Source organism: Aegilops tauschii, chromosome 5 (assembly GCF_002575655.3).
Source record: "Aegilops tauschii subsp. strangulata cultivar AL8/78 chromosome 5, Aet v6.0, whole genome shotgun sequence".
NCBI classification, from domain to species: Eukaryota; Viridiplantae; Streptophyta; class Magnoliopsida; order Poales; family Poaceae; genus Aegilops; species Aegilops tauschii.
The window spans coordinates 564896570-564907321 of record NC_053039.3 but is presented as its reverse complement, the minus strand read 5'-3'; the positions used below and the strand labels follow the sequence as shown (position 1 = coordinate 564907321).

Sequence of the window (10752 nt, the reverse complement as noted above, 5' to 3'; positions counted from 1 at the left end):
TATATATCACGAGAAGCAACAGAGTGAAAGAGTTACGGGGTAAAAAAACAGAGTGAATAGATCGAGTACAAATTTCTGCGATGGCTGGCTTTGGAGTAACAAGAGAAGAGCTTTCTTTGTCTAAACAAACAAATTTACGTGATGACAGGCATCTTTGCAAAGGAATAGAAGTAGAGGAGATACATTAGTCGACAATTAATTGGACATCACTCCCAGTCAAAAAAAAATTAATTGGACATCACTAAGCAGCGGCATTTTCTAGATACTCCGATGAACCAGTTTCACTAGATAGGAAGCAAGCCGAGGAACGTCTGCAGGTGGCTTGAGAAACATGGCAGCGTGTTCTTCCATGAGCCAGCGTGTTCTGGTATGGGCTTCTCTGCTGCATCGGATGGAAACGATGATGAGGAGAGATGCACCCATCCGTTGAAGATGAGCGCCAACCATTTGGGCACATTGAATACACGATCTCTGCTGCACTCCATGCATAGATCATCTGGATCTGGCATCAAACGCTGCAACATATCCACGCCAAATCGATGCATAACGCTGTGCAAATATTTGGTGCTAGAACTGGTAGTAGGTTCGTCTCCATCAACCACTTGTCCCAGCAGTTTGGCATGCATAGCTCCATACTGGAGAATGATGGTCGACTCTCTAAGCTGCCTGTACGAACTGTTTTGCAAGGTGCATGCAAGCATCTCCTCTCTTGTTACAAAAGATGTTTCATCACAACGTTCATGCCACATGCCCTCCAAAGCATGGCAGGTTGCTTCGTATGTGCTGTGTAGCTCGAGTTCCACTATCGTGTTAGGGCGTCTAGCAATGAGGAACACCATGTAATCTGACAGCACCTTGATCCCCTTCAGATATGTGGAGGATGTTGCACCTAGCTTGTCTTTGAAGGTGCCGCTTCTGGACAAGAGGGAAGACTTGGAAGCTAAGGATCACCTGTTGGTGGAGAGACTCATAGACAAGGTAAAATCTGAGTGCGCGTTATGGGCATATGCGGGCCTGTTCAAAGGGAACCTGGAGGGGTTTAGTGTACGGGTTGTAAGGCCATACAAGCTTGTAATGTAACTGTGGAGGCATCTTCGCCCTTCTTCTTTAATATATGATATGCACACTCGTGCATATTCGAGAGAAAAAAAAGGATCACCTGTTGGAGTTCAACACCAAAGCCCAGAGCATCTTCTAATTTCCTACGCCTCGTGGCAGTTTCTTCGTACAATTCAGGGTCAAAACTTACAGTTTGACTAGATAACTGCCCGTGCATTGCAACGAGGTATACATATTTTAATGATTCAACACTAATCATGTTTAATACTCCCTCCTTTCCGGTTTATAGGGCTTATCTCAAAATAGAAAAAGAACCAAGTTTTGCATTGAATAGAAGTTGAAAGTACAACGCAGCTTCTGTTAACTAAGGAACATAAGCAGAGGAGATACAGTAATCCATAATTTATTCGACAGCGCTAAGCAACACCATGCTGCCATGTTTTACTATTTTTTTCCTCGTGAACCACGCCATGCGAAATTGCTCTCTGAGGGGAATTTCCTCACTTTCTGGATCTTCCGATGAACGGGATTCACACGAAGGCATAAGTGGGAGGAAGCCACTTATGGCCATCTGGATGTGGCGTAAAAAAGAGCGCAGCGTGTTCTTCCATGAGCCAGACAACGGTTGTGAGCTCGCCGCCATGGTTGATCTGTCTGGCATGGGCATCTCTGCTGCATTGGACAGACGCGAGGACGAGAAGACGCACCCATGTATCCAAGATGAGCGCCAACGCTTTGGGCATATCAAATACACCACTTCTGCATGAGAACTCCAGATCTGGCATCAGGCGCTTCAGCATATCCATGGCAGCATGATCATGGCATTCGAAAGGATCAAACTTGTCAGAATCACCTGTACTACCTACCACCTTTATCAGCAGCCGGGCATACAAAGCTCCACGCAGGAGAGGGACGCATTCCATTCCAGGCAGAACACTGGCCTCACCAGAGTGCAGGGTGTGGGCAAGCATCTCCCGGCCATGAAGCATCTCCCGGCCATGAAATGTACTCCATACTCGATCCAAAGCATCACGAGTTGCTTCGTACAGGCTGCATAGCTCGAGGCCAGGCATCATATCGGGGCGTATAGCAATAAGGAAAACCATGTAATTTGACAGCACCTTGATCGCCTTCAGATATGTGGATGTTGTTGCATCCTTGTTCTTCAGGGTGTTGCTGCACAAGAGGAAAACATCGGTAAAGACGTGCCAGGTAAGGACCGCCTCTTGGAAATCAGCACCGAAGCCCAGAGCCTCGGCTAATTTCGTACGCCTCCTGGCAGTACCTTCGTATGATTCAGGACAAAATCCCACTTGTATGCTATCGACTAGCCCCCTCACCATTGGTTTCTCCACAGGTGGGAACTGGGTCTCATCCTTTGCTCCCGGGTCATGAATCTCCTTCACTGCTTGCCACAAAAGTTGGAGCACCAACTCCTTGGCATCTTCTGGAATCACTACATTCTCTGGATAATGCAGTTTATTCCACCAATTCTCGAGCCCCAACATCTTGGCCACTCTGATGCTTAGCTTGGTCTTGTCACGAGAGCAGAAACGCAACAAGTTAAATTGGCCAATAGAGCCTGACCACCTTCTAACTCTAGAAGCCTTGACATGCCGGCGAAGAGACAGGACGATAAGACCTAGCCTACTCCAGCCTCTAGTCAACAAGAAATTACATGTCCAGGTCGACCCAAAAATGCACAACACTGACACCATGTCCAGGAGGAAGGCACTGACCAACAAGATGTAAGTGATAGCAACATCGACTCTACTGTAACTATTTTTATTACCATTTAAATGGAACAGTACGGATGCGGCGATAGTCGCGAGCGGCAAGAATATATGGATGCAGTAGCCATACCAGTTGTGGATCACCGCAGCCTTCGTGTAGAGGATGTCATACATGAGAGAGAGCTCCATCTCCACCAGCTTGAGAGAATTGACTATACCACTCAGAACTCTAGGCATCCGCATTAAAGTAACAGGAAAACCGGCCATAGCACCCTTGCAAAGAGGGAGCATGCCTTGTGCATACAACATGATTTCTTCTTCATCTCGCTCTTCTGCCCTCACTCCCTGGGAAGGAAGCTCTCTGTAGTAAGAAGGGAGATACTGAGCTTCCCTAACAGAGCTCAGGATGTTGTTCAGGGTGGCGCACTTGAGGGCCCATATCCTCTCCCCATACTTGATGAGGCCAATGACAAACATCAAGCCGGTAGCCAATCCCAGTGAGGTGGGGATCTCAGTGATATGCTTATAGAGGACATAAGCAACCCCAAAGGCTTGGACCCCTAGATTTAGCAGGTGGCGCGACCAAAGCTGGTTGTCTTCGAGGGCATAGGCGGTGATGGTATCCTGGCCACCAAGATGGACCAGGAGGAAGGGCGCCCAGAATACCGCGAGCTTCTGCTCATGCGGCGAACCGCTGATGGAGAGATGGCCGAGAGTGTAGACAGCAGTGGAGTCAGCCATGAGGTATGCCAACCAAAGGAGGATCTTGAGCACGCTGGAGGGTCCACGTCGACGAGTCCTAGCGAATAGAAAGAGGAAAATCTGCAGTGCCAAGCTGAGGAGGACGAGGATCTGGGTTGCCCACTCATTCCAGAGCTGAATCGGCCCGCCAGCCATTGCTCCAACGGAAGTTAATTTTGTACTACTACAGTGACAAAATAAAGAGAACTCTTATTAGCAACTAGATCTCTGCATTTCCTTTTCTTTTTTCTCAATAACAGAGGACTTCATTATGCCACATGATGATACAGAATATCAACAATACGGCAAGAGTGTATTAATACATCAAAGATCTATGCATTTCTACATACATAATATGAAAAGAATGTGTATGCGTGATGAGTAAATAAGATGACTTACATGAGACAGTCCACTTAGGTAGTCTACAGCTCTACACCACGCAACAGCTTCAGGCACAGAACCAATTCTGTGGAATGAAGAAAGGATGGCAAGTCTACCGCGCGATAGCATCAGGGACAGGACCAATTTTGTGAAAGGAAGAGAGGATGCTGATTGTAGCTTTTGTCCATCTGCCCAGCACTAGTGCTTAAATAGTAGTACTACTACAACCAACTGATGACGCCTCCCGTAACTCAATGCAATAATTGGTGATGGAATAGTCAGAGTGTAATAAGAAACTCCAAGGTTGAACAGTTAATTAAATTCCCCAGTCCCCAAAAACAACCTAGTACCCCTCTGTTGAAAATAAATGTGTTAGTACTAAACTGCAAAGTCAAACTCCAATCACCAAAAATACAAGCAAACCCATTGTTTGTTAATCCTGTCCATGAGTCCATCTCGCACGTCATATTATCTTAGTACTGGTTACAGACTTGATTGGATATAAATAATTACAGCAGGTTTCGTCATCAGCATAGTACTATAGAAGACCATAGTTGGTCTTCACTTTATTAATCATGTTGATTAATATTGAATGGGCAGATGCTTAATACTGTTTCTAGGACATTTTACGAAATGCTGATTGGCGAAATGCAGATTCTTAGACGCCCATGGGCAAAATGTTGATGGGCAAACTATGGGCAGATCCTACTGGCCAGCCGACGGGCAAAAAATCGTTCAGCCCATAGAAGCTTGGTACGGAACGAGACTATCTTTTAGATAATAGCCTTTTTCAATAAAAGGTTTACCCCCAGTTTCATGAACTAAACTTCAGAGTTCTACACTGCATCATAACGCAAGTTCAAAACAGAAAACGAAAAACTCTGTCCAGGTCACATAGTGAACATCAACCGCAATAGATACCACACAGTCATTCACGACGAAGTAGCAATTCTACTTCGACATGGTGGGGCCCAACTATCATGTCTGTTCCTAAGTAAAATTCGTCTCTTTTTATTTATCAGGTCCATTTGGACTTCTGGAATTTTGTGGCACAACAGATTAATTTAGCAGAAATTCTGAGTGACCATTGTTAGTAAATTTTCTTTTATTTTCTTTTCTAAAATTTGATACGTTCTCCACCGGCCAGTACTTTCATATGTGTATTTGTCACTGGTGAACTAATAGTGGCGCCCAAGGCCACTCATGCCCAATCAGTCTTAATGGACTGGTTGATGGAAGTGTGCACGTGCTGGTACTGGTACTCCACGCCCACACAAACTTTGTCTAGTTCTTAATCCACCTAGGTTCATTTCAATTCTGATGATTCCACACAGTAAGCATTTCCTGTCAAGATTGCATGAGGACACAAGGATTTACATAAAGTAAAAAAAGTTATAACTAGGATAGAAAAAATATGAAGTTGTCTTGATGACTCTAGGGCTTAGGAGCCAGGACTTTTAATCTCCATATCTTATCAGGAACATGCGAGGTGGAATCTTTTACCCCATCTCATGGCGTATCACATGTTAATGACTTGGATACAGCTGCCCCAAGTCCATGCTTCATAACTGAACTCAATGCAATAATTAGTAGTTGGGAGTGTACGTAACTCGATATTTAATTAACTGTCCCAGTCCTAAAGAAAATTATACCCATCTGGCTACAGCAGGCGAGTGCATCTGCATTCAAAGTCAAACTCTCGCGTCCCCCACCCCCAAAAAAGAACACATATATATGCATGCCAATTGTTTGTTATCGAAGTGAAGCTCGCGCTGAAATCTGTTCAATGAGTCGAGATTTGTCATTATTCCCCGGTCTGAATGAGCCATGCCAACAGGTTGCAAACTTGATTGATTACTGATCTGAATGAAGATGAAGGGCCTAAAATGGTGTACATTTTACAAATAAGATGTAATAAAAATGATGATGCCACGAAATACTAAAACCAAATGATGATGCCTCTCACAACTAGTCTTCATGTCTTTAGGGGTCAGTACTTACTTATAATCTTGTTATCTTATCAAGCACATGCTAGACGAAATCTTTTTACCTCATCTCATGGCATATTCCTTGCCCATGACTTGGACAAAGCACCCAAGTCCATGCTTCATACTACCTAAACTTAACGCAACAATGAGCTAGACGTACAGTAGTATATACTTAATAATGGACTCCAAACTCGATAAATAATTAGCTATCGCAGTCCTAAAAATAAAGCAATAATAGGTGTGTCCAGCTGCAATCAAAGTCAGCTCTCGCACCCCCCACCCCAGAGACACTCACATGCACACCAGCTGTGTATTTATCCATGTGCATCTCGCACCAAAGTCTGTTTAATGAGTCGATTTTCCTTACTATTCCCTAGTCTGAACGAAGCAGGCCAATGACTGCAAACTTGGTTGATTACTGATGTGAATGAAGACGAGGTGCCTATAGCACCCTCGTCAGTCTTGTCTCAATAGTAATGTACTAGTAGTACATTTGAGGTGTATCGAAATGGTGCAGACAGTGTTAAGCAGGCTGTCAAACATATGTACTCATTATTCTGTCAGAATATTATCATCCCATCAGAGTCGGGGTATTAGACTACCAAATCTAAAGTGTTGGGCGCAGCAGGGAGGCTCGAAATTGGGGGGAAATGCGGGTGCCACCCAACATCAACGGAGAGGCCACGAGCTTACCCTGGCTGTGGACGAAGATGCGAAGAAGCGATTAGTGGCGAGCAGGGCGCGGGTGATGTCCCCCAAGCCCCGCATCGGCGCCTGGATACGCGCGCGCGTCAGACCGGCGTCCTCGGCGGAGACCAGACCGGCCAGGCGATGCGGACAGGGCCGAGCTCCTTGTCGCAGCGGGGCACGGCGCCGTCCGCTCACGCCGCCGCCGCAGCCTGGCTCCCCCGACCGGCTCCATCCAGAGGAGAGGGAGGAGGGCCCAATGCGGCCACCTGGACAGAACTGAAAATAATACGTAATATCGAGCCCTTTAGTATGAAAGTTCAGAAAAAGAAAATGAGCCACCTCCAAAGTTTTAACCAAATCTAAGCCGATTACTCAACCTTAGAGCAACTTTAACCGATTCCCCGTAATTTAGGGGAGTGGAGCAACGACCCAGTATTTACTTTTCCTCCTTTATTTAAAAAGTGCTTGTTTCTAATTGATCTTTAAATTTAACGGAGCAAAAAGAAAATTAAACTTCACTACTCACTTGGTTACACACTTCACCAAATTCTTTGCTAATAACCCGGCCGATCCAAAGAAAACTAAAAGATAACTGCTCCTATTAATTCGATCAATGCTTTCTCGATTTAATTGCAAAAACCCATCACATTTGAGGCAAGGTTTGCAGAAAACCACCTAATCCCTAATTTTATGCAAAAATCACCGCGTTCTCAGTAATCTCTTTGCAGAAAGCACTGATTGAAGGATTTAGGCCGTTTAATCATTTTCTCACAAGTGGAGGGACTATAAGGAGCTGACTTGGCAAAACATTAACATACACCCCCCTGATCAAAAAGAAAAAACGCAATCCAACCCAGCGGGTGGCGTCCCTCCTCCCTTTGATCCTGCAAGCCGCCGCCTTGAGGCCTCCTCTGCCCAGCGCCATGGATGGATGGAGCTCCACCCCGCCGCCCAGCTTGCCTGCACCCCCACCTCCGGCCACCTTCGCTCGCCGCTGTCACATTCCCGTCCAAATTCAGTTAGTGGGACTGGACCGCTGGTGGTGACGATTCGGACACCGCTGGTGGATGCGGTTAGTGATGGCCCTGCTGTGCACCGCCGACCCACGCGCGCGGCGAGCTCCCGTGGCTGGTGACCCTGCTACACGTCGCGCACGACGGGGAGCTGGATGGTGGCAGTTGTTGGCCTCTCAAGCACGCATAGGAGGGATCCTCTCCCCGCGCGTCGCAACTCGGGCCTAGCAGGACGACGTGGGAGAGAGAGGCGGGGCGAGGAGATCACGACGGCGACGTGCTTGTCGGCGGCGGCGACATCGCCGGAGTGGCATCGAGGGTCGGCCAGCTCGGGTTCTCTCGGTCCGATGGGATCGAGGCAGCTGGCTCTACCGGGCTAGGTCCAGGGGGGCTGGTTGCTTTTTTTAAATCTCTGTGTGTGATTATTTTGCCAAGCTCCTTACAGCCCGGTCCCATGTGTCAGAAAGTGATAAAATGGGCTAAATCACCTGATGAGTGCATTTTGCGAAAAGTTTATTAGAAATGCGGTGATTTTTGCACAAAATTAGGGACTAAGTTGTTTTCTACAATCGATGCCCCAAATGTGGTGGTTTTTTACAATTAACTCGTGCTTTCTCCAATCTTCATTGATTACATTGTTTCTTTTCTCTATCGACTTCTCAAAGTTGCACACTTATTTCTTCTTTTTCTCTTCAAATTTGGACATTGCATCCTCTCTAGCTTCATCTCTAGCAACTAATGCACCAACATCTAGCAAATTTCCGGTCATCAATAGATCATGTACTCCTCTTCCAAATACCAAAATTTGCATCTGTCCTACATACAATTGTAGGCAAACAATAGTTTCACTGTGCGATGAATTCGAAGAACAACCGTACGAAATGGCACTCACCCTATCTGTCGGGGATATACCCCGCGGTATGACCCGGTCGGAAGTATGACCTGGTCGAGCTTGGCGTTTTCATTGGTAACCAGCCGGAGTGGCGACTCACGGATGGCCCTAACGGCGGGTCAGACAGAAGACTAGGCCCAAGGCCTAGAAGGCCGGCTCATGTTATTTTGGGCCGGCTTAAGACGGAAGGCATGAGGAATATTTCCTTTACAGGGAAGCAAGACCCGTACTTGTATCCGACTTGTAATAGAGAATAAGTCAGTTCTAATCCTACTAGGACTCTACATGTAAGCCGCCCCTTCAACTTATATAAGGAGGGGCAGGGCTCCCCAAAGAGGGACAAGGAACAAGAAACAATCTCTAGGGCTAGACACAAAGAACCGGTTTACCGGCGACTCTCTCATGAGTATAATGAGACCTAGCCACAAACAGCATGTAGGGCTATTACCGGATGATGTTTCCCGGGGTCCGAAGCTGTCTAAATCCTTGTCTTGTGTTGCGTCTCTCGATTCCGCCCAACCCCTCTCAAGCTACTACATAGTTGCGCTGGCCTCGCGACTAAGTCCTGACACTAAGGACATCTGCCGTGACAATTCCACGACACTATCCTTTGTGCACTTGAAGAAACCCCATCCGGGATGTTTCGACGTGCTTGAAACGAGACGCACCATCGGCCACCGGCAGTGATCACACTTGGTTATCGGTGGAGGCTCGCTGACAAGCTGCTTAGGAAAGGCTGAGCTAGGTCGACGGCTGGACGTGGTTGCGCCGACGGTCGGCCGACATGTGAGATGCGAGCAGCGAGTGGAGGAAGACATACCAAGATGCAGCGGGTAGCGGTGGAGGTGGATATCGGCGACTAGGTGTGTCGAATCCCTCCAAAACACGCAACGACTAGGTGCGCCGAATCTACGACGGCAACCATAGATCCACCGATTTATAGTCGCCGACCATGAAAAATCGACCGAAATAAGGTGGGGGGCCATCGCAGCGGGTGCTACAAGGGGTCGCCGGCGACGCGTGGTGGCCGGAGGAGGCAAGTAGGGTGACACCGGAGTGGATGCGGCGCGGGGTTGGGTGGGCGCGGCTGAGGATAAAGGGAGAGACTTTTTAATCGGTCGGTTCGCAGCCGAGTAAATATAAGAATCGGGTGGTCGGGAAAGATAGTTTTTACTCCACTGATATTTTTAAGGGATCAATTAGGTGCCAGCTAGAAAGTGAAATTTTATTCTTGTAAAGCTTTTTAGAGGATCAACTAGAGTTGCTCTCGGTTTTTTCGTGCATGCAGTTTTATCTCTAGGCATTTGCTTTTCTGGCCTTTATCTCATCTCTTGATTCTTTTTTGTGGCGTTGTTGTCATTATTGTAAACTGCTCGGAAAGACGAGGCTGTGACGGCTCTCTGAAGAAACGACACGAAAGAAAAAGACCGAAACTACGCACGGCCAAATATAAAATACCGCAGCTGTGCACGAATGAAATAGCATGAAACCCGCTACTGAGCTTGCCCAATTCGCTATCCTGAGGCTATCAGACGCCATCCATTTGATGCCTGCAGGCGCTATCTCGCTTATAGCGAAGTATAGCTCTCATCTCATCTAATGCACCAGCATATAGAGCCAGCCCATTCCTTCACCTCACTCGCGGGCTGCTCAGGTTGCTCGCATCGCTGGTTATCACGATCATACCGCATGATTTTCTTGTTTTTCATTTTTATTTTATTTTATTTCTCTATTCGGTTTTTTATTTCTTCATCGGTTTTTTACTTCTGTTTTTTTACTTTCTTTTTTTCTTTCGTTGTTTCCTGTTTTTTTACCTTTCCCTTGTTTCTTTCCTCGGCTTTCTTTGTTTCGTCCTTGCGTTTCACTGTTTTCATTCTTTTGGTATTTGTTTTCTTTCATTTTTTTTTCTCATTTTTCCTTTTTGTTTCTTTTTCGGTTTACAACGATTTTATTGTTTTTCTTTGTTTTTTTTTTCAGTTTTTAATGTTTTTCATTCTTTTTGCACTTGTTTCTTTGGGTTTTTCTTTCTTTGGATTTATTGTTTATTTTTCGGTTTTCATTGCCTTTTTATTTTTTTTGCTTCTTTTGCATTTCAATCTATATTTTTTTGTATATGTCAAGAACATTTTTTAATGCATGTCTTAAAAAGTTAATTAAAAGTTTGATATTTTTTAATATATGGTCAATATTTTTTATACATATTTTAATATTTAAAAATGCTTGATTAACACTTTTGAAATACAAGATTAATTTAT

General features: G+C 45.8%; 1 protein-coding gene across 2 annotated transcripts; it reads right to left on the bottom strand.

Annotated features, from left to right (window-relative positions):
- Window positions 1-1294: 1294 nt before the first annotated feature.
- LOC109767023 (uncharacterized) lies at window positions 1295-7427 on the bottom strand. 2 transcript variants are annotated; one of them, XM_040391243.1, is made up of 2 exons: window positions 1913-7427; window positions 1295-1818 (listed from the first exon to the last, which is right to left on the bottom strand). In XM_040391243.1, the coding sequence occupies exons 1-2, from the start codon at window positions 3687-3689 to the stop codon at window positions 1463-1465; spliced, it is 2133 nt and encodes a 710-aa protein (XP_040247177.1). In that variant the 5' UTR covers window positions 3690-7427; the 3' UTR covers window positions 1295-1462. The 2 variants fall into 2 exon arrangements, with proteins under 2 accessions (XP_040247177.1, XP_040247182.1); XM_040391248.1 differs by lacking the exon at window positions 1295-1818 and having other exon boundaries at window positions 2103-2235; window positions 2345-7427.
- Between the last annotated feature and the right edge of the window lie 3325 nt (window positions 7428-10752).

Coding starts and splice junctions, on each gene's coding strand:
- LOC109767023 (XM_040391243.1), bottom strand. CDS start 3,689: ATGGCTGGCGGGCCGATTCAGCTCTGGAATGAGTGGGCAACCCAGATC. Junction 1,819..1,912: donor AAAGGTGGTAGGTAGTACAG/GTGATTCTGACA, acceptor GTTCTCATGCAG/AAGTGGTGTATTTGATATGC.